This window comes from Eucyclogobius newberryi, unplaced genomic scaffold (assembly GCF_026437365.1).
Source record: "Eucyclogobius newberryi isolate DKJ021-1_F unplaced genomic scaffold, fEucNew1.0.hap1 SCAF_9, whole genome shotgun sequence".
NCBI classification, from domain to species: Eukaryota; Metazoa; Chordata; class Actinopteri; order Gobiiformes; family Gobiidae; genus Eucyclogobius; species Eucyclogobius newberryi.
The window spans coordinates 20294812-20307062 of record NW_027316532.1 but is presented as its reverse complement, the minus strand read 5'-3'; the positions used below and the strand labels follow the sequence as shown (position 1 = coordinate 20307062).

The 12251-nt window shown below is 44.8% G+C and overlaps 1 protein-coding gene across 1 annotated transcript in view; it reads left to right on the top strand.

Annotated features, from left to right (window-relative positions):
• Nucleotides 1-74: 74 nt before the first annotated feature.
• Nucleotides 75-12251, top strand: part of LOC140353570 (discs large homolog 1-like protein) — a 147951-nt gene continuing 135774 nt past the window's right edge. The window contains exon 1 of the mRNA XM_072438174.1: nt 75-147. Within this exon, the coding sequence (XP_072294275.1) occupies nt 118-147 (30 nt within the window). The 5' untranslated portion in view covers nt 75-117. The remainder of the gene's footprint in view (nt 148-12251) is intronic.

The window sequence follows — 12251 nt, the reverse complement described above, 5'->3', positions numbered from 1 at the left end:
ACACTCGCTGATGGTTTTTTCACCGCTTGGACCGAAATATAGCACTTCCACAGGCTCGGAAAGGGAAAGAAAACCACGGCGACCGAACGGGGACAATGAGGGTCGAGCGCTAATAGCATGGACTGCATCTGCATCCTCAGGACCAAGGTGAGGGCTAGAGGCGGAGCCATGAGGGTTCAAATATCGAACGGAGAAGTGCAATTTGTGATGTATGTGGGATCGAGGGAAGATTTAAATATGAACTGCTAAACAAATGCAAGACTCGTTTAAGAACTTGTCGAGGTCTGAACTACAGGGTCATAAATACAGCTGTGCAATACCAGAAGTTTATGGAACCAGGGCTTTTGTCCGTCCATGTTCCTTTTAGAGCTATGAGATCAGCGATTCCGAGGACCTTAAATGTTCCTAGGTCACGGTCCAATCTCTGAATATTTCTAAGTCTTTGTTAAAAACCTTTTTGTTTGCACGGGCTTTTAACACAAGATGAGCAGAACATTGTTGTTGTTGTTGCTGTTGTGGTGGTGTTACTTTTAATGGTAACTCAAATTTTAAACGGTTTGCAGCCAACTGAAAAGGTGCATTTACCGCCATCTACAGTAGCTGTACGTCTTCAAAGTATGTGTTTTACGCTATATTGTAAAAAAGAGATAGCGAAAGGGAGAAAGAGGCAGAGAAAGAGAGATGAAGAGAGAGGGAAAATGAGAGATGTAGAGAAAGAAAGAGAGAGGACGAGAGAGAGAAAGAAAGAGAAAGAGGGAGCGATAGAGAGAGAGAGAGAGAGAGATAAATAACAAGAGAAAGAAAGAGAAGGATGGAAAGAGAGAGAAAGAGAGAGATGAAGAAAGAGTTCACGTTTTATTGTAGGTCAGTGTAATCCCTTATTTCCACAAAAAGAGTCCAGATGACTACAACTGAATCTTTTCCCACAATGTTTTATTGTACTTTATATTGCCCTTGTACCGCACTTTGCTTCATAAATAAATCTTGACATATTTACGTACACAGAGGTTAATTACTTTATTAAAACCTGGTTAATGTTTGGTCTGATTCAAGCGCTCCGATCTGCTGTAGATGTGAGAGTTTAACGTCTCGACTCGTGCGTCTCTCTGTGGATTTTAAGCGTTATTACTTTTCATCTTCATCTGGAAAACTGTTTTATTAGGTTATTCACAGAAAAAATCATGTGCTAATACACGTTTTGGTATGGATATATCAGTATTTTGGATTAATCTGCACAGGCCTAGTTTTACACGGAATAACACGGAATATTTGCAGAGAAATCTGTTCATATAAAATAGTTACAAGGTGCTGTTTTCTGTAGGTAAGTAAAGTATGAATTCGGGCACATCGTCTGCCCAGTTTCATGAATATAACCGTATTTCCCGCACTATAAGGCGCACTCGATTATAAGGCGCATTAAGCTAAACTAAACGTGTACCTCACAAAATCGCTTCAAGGTCAGTAAACACAACCAGAATGAATCCATATATAAGGCGCCCTGTGGTTTTTGGAGAAAATGAAAGGCTTTTATGTGCGCTTTATAGTCCGGAAAATACGGTAACGTCGACTCATGGATTATATCATGGTGCATATACAAAATGAGCTGTGCCGAGGTGCGATTGAAGCGGTAGTTTGAGTTAAGTGGACCAAGTTTGAGGAAGTGAGGTCACGTTTGTCAGACCGAAACTGTCCTGGGACGAGGAACTGGGTCGACCGGACTCTCATCGGGTTTGTCAAGATTACTCAGGTTCATCTATGACCGTGAATATTCAGGTCAGAACTAAACCAATACAGTCTTTATAATTCAATCTCTAGTCCTAAAAACAACTTACCATATTTTCCGTGTATTCCGAGTATAAGTCGCACTGGAGTATAAGTCGCACCAGCCAAAAAAGTGAATAACAGAGAAGAAAAAAACATATATAAGTCTCACTGGAGTATAATTTGCATTTTGGGGGGAAATGTATTTGATAAAATCCAAGACCAAGAACATTTCATCTTGAAATGCAGTTTAAAATAATAACAGATGAGAGAACACGGTGAATAGGTGTACGTATGCTAACGCTAACACCTTCAGCTACATGACGCACAGACAGAACTGTGGTAAGTGTCTGGTATGTTAACGTAACATATTAACAGTTATTCAGATAACTATAGCATAAAGAACATGCTAACAAGTTTACCAAAGCATCAGTTTTACCCCAAATCACTAAATCCATTGAATTCTTCTTCCTCTGTGTCACTTCTAAACAACTCCACAAACTCCAGAGGTAGAGGAAGAGCAGATTCTTCTTCTGCGTCGCTTAGAGCCTAGAGCCCTCTTGTGGTTGCCAGTGTAAAAATAACGAATAATATCAGTCGCTCTGCAGTATAAGTCGCACCCCGGCCAAAATTATGAAAAAAGGTGCGACTTATAGTCCGGAAAATACGGTAATTGGATAAATAACGACGTAATAGCTACAGTTTTATGTCATCGGTAAAGCTTTCGATGTTCACCACTGAGGACAAACCCGACTTTAATCCCTGAGTTTTCCCTGTTCCCGCTGAAGTGTCACATGCCGTCGGAAGCAGGCTTAGTTTCTGCCTGAGTTTTATTTTTGACGTTTTGTTTACGTTCTGTTAATCTGAGCTGATGAGAGGTCAGAGGTCAGGAACAAGCGGCAAAACCCGATACGAGTCGCTGTACGAGCCTTTAGCAGCGCTTTGCCTCTCTTGAACTGATATATCTTTAAAAAAATATATATTAGTTCAAGCTGGGGTGGAGAGAAAACAATGATAGGTATATGTCGGTGTAATCCCTCATTCGTCCAGGCGTGTTCCATAGTAGAAAAAGCTTCAGTTGTAGTCATCTGGACTCAGTTTGAAAAAATAGACGTTTCGACTCTCATCCAAGAGTCATTGTCAATAACAGAATTTAGGTCGAGAACTCCGATATTAATACTGTTCTGTGGTAAGACCCGCCCATTGGGAGGAGCCTTCCTGAAGTAGAAAGAGTTGTTTGTTTCAACAGAAACTCCCCCTTGTATCTACCGAGCTAGCCTATTCAGAATCTTAATGGGCTATTAGAAACCTCTTTGTCTTTGTGAGACCCTGGCTCAACCACCCTGAGTACCTGATTAGCATCTGAATGTCCTTTACCTTTCCAGGGGTTCAGAATCCCATTATAAATAACAGGAAGATGAAACCTAAGCCCTCCATTTCTGTTTAAAGAAATGTGGAAAACACGCACAACTTTGTGGAAAACACGCACAACTTTGTGGATAAAGTGAAACATCTCCAACTGGACCCAGATGACCTCATGGTTTCATATGATGTTGTGTCCCTGTTCACCTGCATCCCGACCACTGATGCAGTAGCAGCAGTGAGGATCAGACTGCAGGAAGACACCACCCTACAGGAAAGGACCAAACTGACACCTGAACACATATGTAAACTGTTGGACATCTGTCTGAACACCACTTACTTTCAATTCCGGGGACAATTTTACAGACAGATTCATGGCTGTGCCATGGGCTCGCCCATCTCTCCCATAGTGGCCAACCTGTACATGGAGCACTTTGAGAAGAAGGCACTGTCCTCATTCTCAGGCATAGCTCCAAAACTGTGGCTCCGCTATGTCGATGATACTTTTGTAACAATCAAGAAACAAGAGCTGGAAACCTTCTCTGATCACATCAATGCGGTGGACCCACATATTAGGTTTACAAGAGAAGACGCTAAGGAGAATCGCTTGGCCTTTCTTGATTGTTCCACGATCAGAGGAGAGGACGGGAAACTCCAAATAGAAGTATATAGGAAACCTACACACACGGACCAGTATCTGCTCTTTGGTTCCAACCACCCACTACAGCACAAGCTGGGGGTGATCAGAACCTTACAACACAGAGCTCAAGGTGTGCCCACCAGCTCAGAGGGCAAGAAGAAAGAGGAAAAACATGTCCGAAATGCCCTCTCAGCCTGTGGTTACCCCGCTTGGGCTCTCAACAGAGTGAAGAGAACCAAGAAGCAGGACAAAAGGGAAACTGAACAGAGAAGGAAAAATTCTCTGCAGTTTTTCCGACAGGCCAGAGCCTGTCGGAAAAACTGCAGAGAATTTTTAGACAACACGAAGTCCCTGTTTATTTTAAACCAGGAAACACTTTAAGACAAAAACTGGTTCACCCAAAGGACAAGTTGCCGACTCAAAAACAGAGCAATGTAGTTTATTCGATCCAATGCAGTGAAGAAAGTTGTAAAGAACGTTACATAGGTGAGACGAAACAGCCTCTACACAAGAGGCTTTATCAGCACAGAAGAAATACTAGTTCAGGACCTCAGAGCGCCGTGCATCTCCATCTTGAAGCCTCTAATCACTCGTTTGAAGACGGTGAGGTGAAGGTTTTAAGCAGGGAGAAAAGATGGTTTGAAAGAGGAGTCAAGGAAGCTATTTTTGTTAAAAAAGAAAGACCTTCTTTAAACAGAAATGGAGGGCTTAGGTTTCATCTTCCTGTTATTTATAATGGGATTCTGAACCCCTGGAAAGGTAAAGGACATTCAGATGCTAATCAGGTACTCAGGGTGGTTGAGCCAGGGTCTCACAAAGACAAAGAGGTTTCTAATAGCCCATTAAGATTCTGAAAACAAAACTAAGAGTATATTATTTGAGACTGTTTTAAGAATAATGCATCCAGATCTGTCTTGTAACAGGAGTTTTTATGTATTTTAATTCAAAACTCATTGGTATTGGATCGATATCGCGATACTTTGCTGTATTAATACTTCGATTGCCACGCCTCAGTTTGGGTCTCAATTTTTTTTTTTAAATAAGAAAAAAGGACATTTTGAGAGTCAAAAGCAGCTATAAATACATATTATATTAGAAGTTGTCGATGAACGTTCAGACTTGCATAAATCCCAGCCCCGCTCTGTGTCTTGGGCCTGTCGCACACACGCATCCCCCCTAAATCCCGCCTAAATCCCCCTGTATCAGTGTGTGATCATTGTTACTCAGTGTCAGTGGACTCCCGTGCTACAAGAGAGCAAAAGTCTCCCACGCTAAGAGGCTTAGCTTAGGCTGCTAATAGTTTTACAAGCTGCCACTATTTCAGGACGCTCAACAAGCACAACCTCGGCGAAATCGGGGGAAAAAAAAAACAATCCAGAGGGGCTCGCCACGCTCGAGGAAGTGTCCAGCTGGCGTTTGTTTGTCTGTGACGCAACTGCGAAAAAAATTAATCTGAGGAAAAAGGTTTGGATCGTGCACAGCGCGTGGCTTAAGGGGCGCGGCACTCGGGGTCTCGGGGGGGACACGCAGGTGATGCCGTTTCACCGCCGCAGGGGCCGCGACCGTCGGCAACGTGGAGCGCGCGCGCGGTGAGGGAGCGAACATGGACCGCCGCCGTCACTCCGCATCCTCCGTCCAAGTAACGTAGACGTTTATGATTCCAGTTTGTGCATCGTGACTTATGCTTAGTTTAGTTTCACAATATAATGCCGCATTGTAAAAGACGAGATTAATGTTTTTAATCCTCTGTTTATGGTGAAATGTTGCTTTTTTTGGGAGTGAGTCCACCGCCTGGCTTTGAATGGTCCACTCTATGGCATTATTTATCTCCGTGGAGACGAGGAGGTGATGCCACGAGGCCAAAGATCTATGAAAAGATATATTTAGTTGTTTTTTAAGGTATTTTTGAGCAATAGAAACACCTGTAATTAAATAAATGCAAGATTTAAATAGGTTTAATGTCATCCTGTGTTCTCCGCCTCCATTGTTGATGCAGCTGCTCGGAGCTGTGGTCGCAAGGTCTCCGGTGCCTGTCGTGGCGGCAACCCCCGAACCCGGTGGTGGACACCGGAAGTAAGGGATGCCGTCAGACTGAAGAAGGAGGCCTATCAGGCCACTCTGGCTTGTAGGTCTCCGGAGGTCATCGAGGGGTATCGGCAGGCCAAGCGAGCCGCGGCTCGTGCTGTCGCAGAGGCAAAAACCCGGGCCTGGGAGGAGTTCGGGGGGGCCATGGAGGAGGACTATCGGTCGGTACCTAAGAAATTCTGGCAAACCGTCCGGCGCCTCAGGAGGGGGAAGCAGTGTCTCACCAACACCGTTTACGGTGCGGGTGGAGGCCTGCTGACCTCGACTGGGGATGTCGTCGGACGGTGGAAGGAATACTTTGAGGATCTCCTTAATCCCTCAGTCACGTCTTCCGAAGAGGAAGTAGAGACCGGGGACTCGGAGGCTGGCTCATCCATCACCCAAGCTCAAGTCACTGAGGTTGTTCGCAAACTCCTCGGTGGCTGGGCTCCGGGGGTGGATGAGATCCGCCCTGAGTACCTAAAGTATCTGGATGTTGTAGGACTGTCTTGGTTGACACGTCTCTGCAACATCGCGTGGCGTTCGGGGACCGTGCCTCTGGACTGGCAGACCTGGGTGGTGGTCCCTCTGTTCAAGAAGGGGGACCGGAGGGTGTGTTCCAACTACAGAGGGATCACACTCCTCAGCCTCCCAGGTAAGGTCTATTCCAAGGTACTGGAGAGGAGAATCCGACCGATAGTCGAACCTCGGATTCAGGAGGAGCAGAGTGGTTTTCGTCCCGGTCGTGGAACACTGGACCAGCTCTATACCCTCCATCGGGTGCTCGAGGGTTCATGGGAGTTTGCCCAACCAGTCCACATGTGCTTTGTGGATCTGGAGAAGGCTTTCGACCGTGTCCCTCGGGGTGTCCTTTGGGGGGTGCTTCGGGAGTACGGGGTCCGGGGCCCTTTGCTCAGTGCTGTCCGGTCCCTGTATGACCGGAGCAGGGGCTGTGTTCGCATTGCCGGCAGTAAGTCAGACCTGTTCCCAGTGCATGTTGGACTCCGCCAGGGCTGCCCTTTGTCACCGGTTCTGTTCATAATTTTTATGGACAGAATTTCTAGGCGCAGTCGGGGGTCGGAGGGTGTCCGATTTGGGGACCACAGGATCTCATCTCTGCTGTTTGCAGACGATGTTGTCCTGATGGCTCCATCAAACCTGGACCTGCAACATGCACTGGGACGGTTTGCAGCCGAGTGTGAAGCGGCTGGGATGAGAATCAGCACCTCCAAATCCGAGGCCATGGTTCTCGACCGGAAAAAGGTGGCTTGCCCTCTCCAGGTGGGTGGGGTGTCCTTGCCCCAAGTGGAGGAGTTCAAGTATCTCGGGGTCTTGTTCACGAGTGAGGGAAGGATGGAGCGTGAGATCGACAGGCGGATCGGTGCAGCGGCTGCAGTGATGCAATCGCTGCATCGGACCGTTGTGGTAAAGAGGGAGCTGAGCCGAAAGGCAAAGCTCTCTATTTACCGGTCGGTCTACGTTCCTACCCTCACCTATGGTCATGAGCTTTGGGTAGTGACCGAAAGAACAAGATCGCGGATACAAGCGGTCGAAATGAGTTTCCTCCGCCGTGTGGCTGGGCGCTCCCTTAGAGATAAGGTGAGGAGCTCGGCCACACGGGGGGAGCTCGGAGTAGAGCTGCTGCTCCTCCACGTCGAGAGGAGCCAGCTGAGATTGCTCGGGCATCTGTTCCGGATGCCTCCTGGGCGCCTCCCTCGGGAGGTGTTTCAGGCATGTCCCACCGGGAAGAGGCCCCGGGGAAGACCCAGGACACGCTGGAGAGACTATGTCTCTCGGCTGGCCTGGGAACGCCCTCGGGATCCCCCCGGAGGAGTTAGAGGAAGTGTCTGGGGAGAAGGAAGTCTGGGAGTCCCTGCTCAGACTGCTGCCCCCGCGACCCGGCCCCGGATAAAGCGGCAGAAGATGGATGGATGGATGGTCATCCTGTGGGACATTCAAGCAGGTGTTGGACCCTCCAGTGCACCTTTTTTCAACATATGTCGGCTTTAATCGTAGTAAAACAAGTTTCAAAAGTACTCATCTGGACAGTGTTGTGGAAACTGCCATTTTCAATCTGAATGTACCAGACATTTATATTGAGCTAAATGCTAATTGTGGTCATGTTGATGTTCTTTAGAAGTTAAACGATTGAAAGGCTTTTTTTATTTGAAGTTTCGTTCTCGTAACTTTGCATTTTTGTGATTGTTTTTGTTGTTACTATGAAGTTCTATCTTTAAAATACAAATATCTGCATCTGCGTCGGTTGGATACTGGACATGAGCAGATTGTCGTCATAAAACATCATAAACTCTGATACTAATCAATACTAAAAATATTATACAAACGGCACAAAAGTGAACCTTTCCTCTACAGTTTTATAAAGATCTTGAGCTTTATTATAATTAGTAAAATACTTCATGGTCACATAAAGAAAGCACTATTTTTTTGTGTTGAAAATTACAGTCAAATGTCTAAAAAATGTATTTATTATCATTATCTTTGTGTTGAAAATGATAACGAGATTTCAGCCTATTTCTTTGTGTTAAAATTGACTACTACTACTACTACTACTACTACTACTACTACTACTGCTACTGCTATTGCTACTGCTACTGCTACTGATGCTGCTACTGCTACTGCTGCTACTACTGCTACTAATACTAATACTAATACTAATACTAATACTGCTACTAATACTGCTACTACTGCTACTGCTATTACTAGTACTGCTACTACTACTACTACTACTACTACTACTACTACTACTACTACTACTACTCCTATTACTACTATACTACTACTACTACTACTACTGCTATTACTACTACTTCTACTACTGCTACTGCTACTGCTACTGCTACTACTACTACTACTGCTACTACTACTACTACTACTACTGCTACTGCTGCTACTACTACTACTACTACTACTACTACTACTACTACTACTACTACTACTGCTGCTACTACTACTGCTGCTACTACTACTGCTACTGCTACTACTGCTACTACTACTGCTACTACTCAAAAGTGAAGTACATGTACATAAAGACAAAAAACGCGGGCTTGTTGCATGTCTCGTTGAGCTGTGGTCACTGGTGGTCAGATAAGCACATTCGGACACACGCAGGGGGTTGTGGCTCCACAGTCGTGCAGATGAGGAGGAGTAATCAGTAATGAGGAGGAGTAATCAGTAATTACGCATTAACCAGTAATTAAGACGCATTGCCCAGAAGCCAGAGCGCTTTGACACGATTGATAACCCTATCTGACCCCTGCTGATCACCGCCCGCTTGAATCGAGTTTGTTCACTTAAAACGGCAATAAAACGGTCTGACTCTAATTTAAACATGCTACATTTTTACATATTGAAATACACATCGTCAAAAGTAAAAATACATGTTCATAATCTTCTGTTCCATTTATGTGCAGCGCATTATCTGAACGGAAAAGTCTCCAAAAGGGATTACAAAATGTATTTTTTTTCTTTTTTTTTTAATCTAAAAGTCAAATAAAACGAGAGCAAACACAAGTAGCCTGTAAATAACTGCAGCTTTAATGTTCAGGGAATGATTCAATCACATTTCATGGATTATATATTACTCAGATCCCCCAGACAAACAATTTACCGCAAAGAGGAAAACGGACTGAAACTGGTCATTGGCTTGAGCCTCATGAATGTAGCGCTGTGCAGAGATTAGACATTTTAAAAGGATTATCTGCTCAGACATGACATGCCATGACAAAGTGCATCCACAGCGAGAGCATGAGTCCAACCTCGTCTCAACAGCACAAAACAACAACAAAACTACAAAAACAATGTAATAAACCAGAATGAAAATGGTGTAAATCCATATTAAACCCAGGCTTTTAGATAGAGACCCGTCTTCCTGTATTTTGGACGGGGTATTTTAAAATGTGGACGGGCAATTTCGAGTGCAGGGACGGCCATTTTATTAATACATCTTAGAAAAAATGGGAATATTATCATTAAATCGGGCCAGGAAGCGTTTGACCATAGTCCGCCACTACAGTTTACTGTTTGCAAGTGAAAATTTGCATACTGCGCGCTGATTGGTGGACAAAATTTGTGTGCTTGATTCTGATTGGCTGCCGGAGAATGCCGAAGCCACTTGTTTTTTCGCCTAGTCGGCCCCCGTTTTCAAATCCTATCTAAAAGCCTGATTAAATCTGACTTTAATTGCCTTGAAATGTGAAAAACAGACATTTAAACAGTTTGCAGTACTCATTTCTTTTTTATTTCATATTTCTCAGTTTCATAATGTATTCCTACCATAGTTTATGAGCTCTTTTCTTAACTTTCAAATGACTTTTGGCGTCATACTCTAACAATAAGCTCTTTATTGTGAGACACAGACAGCAGCGGTCTGATTTTGACCCTATAATAGCTGCTTTCAAAATTGATCTGTTTTATTTTTGGGTGCAGAGTGTTTTAAACTCTTCTCTTCAGCTTCTCTGGTTCTATTCTCTATTTGCTTCTTTCTAGGTCGGGCTTTTCACGGCACTTTGCGTTGAACATAGATCAAATGGAGATGTTCGAATGCTAAATACTAAACTGTGAGTGATACATAGACGTATTTCTCAGTTGTGATCTAGCAGCTGTTCGGGTGGTTCTGCAACTCTTTTGTTTACTTTTCCATATTGTTTTTGCTAATGTGTTTGTCTGTTATAGCTCTAAGTTTTTAACGTTTGGTCTTGGGCTCTTCATCATCTGGGTCTGTGAAGAAACAATTTGACCTGAGAAATGTGCAGTGAAACATGTCTGTAATTGTAGTTGATGATCATTGACTGAGGTTTGGAAGGTGGACCACGCCCCAACCTCCTACCTCCAGTAATCACGCCTCCACTCTTTGACCACACCTCTAATTACCTACATACAGGCCTATCCCAGCGACTCTTGTTGGATCACGAGCCGTTTTCTATCAGATTCTGACCTGTTCCCAGTCTGATCTTTCAGTCGGTTGCATCCTCCCGCAGTCATGTTCCCCAGAGGACTCACCGACGCAGGTCCCCTCTCCGCTGAGCACACACACACTGCAGGCGTGATCCCGTAGCCTCCGAACACCATCAGCTCCTCCGCATGCGCCCCCTCTGTGTACCTCTACCTCCAAGGTGTCTACACACAAACATCGACCGCTACTCCAAAGCCAACAGGACCCATGCACCTTCTCCTCAATCGCAACGCCTCCTCACTCTTCTTAACCTTATTCAACCGGCCGCTGCCTCAGCTCCCATCACAGTTCCCGCCAAGGCCCCCACGCCGCTCCCCGTGCGCCGCTCCCCGCACAGGGCCGGACCTCGGCTGGCCTGCAGTGGACTCTGAAGTCAGAAAGCATTTCTTTCAGACGCTACAATGATAAAATATTCCACTGTCGTCACCTTTTTGCACTTCCTGCTTCCCTGTCCAGAGCGCCGCGGGCCCGCAACCCAACTTTTCAGCTACCCCTGGTGGTGGGAGCCAGATTGTATAACCCCCTGTGCCTGCTCCCTCTGTTCTAAATCTTTCTCATCTCACAATTTCTCTCATCTCCCTCTTTGTAGTGCACAGTCAACCCCCACGCTCATGTATTCCTTCATTCCTTCATCCCTTCATCCCTCCTCTACACCTACAAACTGTAGCTGAAATCCAAGTTACCTAACGTAACTGTACTTATACGAGTACGTGTGTAGCCTTTGCTATCAACACTTCTATCCGACAGTCACGTTCATGTCGGCCCCATCGTATTATCGTATAATCGGTCGCCATCTCCCTTATCCATTCATTCCTCAGAGTCCTCTCTCAGAGCGTTCTCTCATATTCTATTGATATGACGTGGAACTGAAATGTGGGAGAATGAAAGACACTGGCTACAGATTTGAGGATATTAAAAGCTCAAAAAGTCGCTCAGAATGTCAGTTACTCATGTTATTGTTTAATTTAAGACTTGTTAAATCCGCCGTCTTCATCGGCCAAGAACACTCTGAGGTGTTCACAGACCTAATGACTTTAACGAGATGTGCGTTTCCACTTCACAAATCCAGTTTGGCACCGCGCCCTTTCCACCTGTCGCCGCGACAGACAGGAAACGCTCTGTCAGGAAAATACACATGGAACTGAAAATAACAATTAAGAAGACGCTTTATTCAAGGTATTATAAGACGTAGATCATTAATTGGTTTATATTTTGTTCACTACTTCACCATATCGATCTAAAACGGCTTAATAAGAAACTTCCCATAGTGACATTTATTTTTTGAAAAATGTTTCTGTGACATTTTTTATGCTTTATGTTTGACCTGGAATCTGAATATTTGAATAATTGCAAGTACAGGGCAGTGGGCGGAGCTAGGGGGTATGTGAGAACTGTCAATGTCTGAGCACTTAAGCCTCAAATGCAGAACAAAACAGAATCATTACAACTATT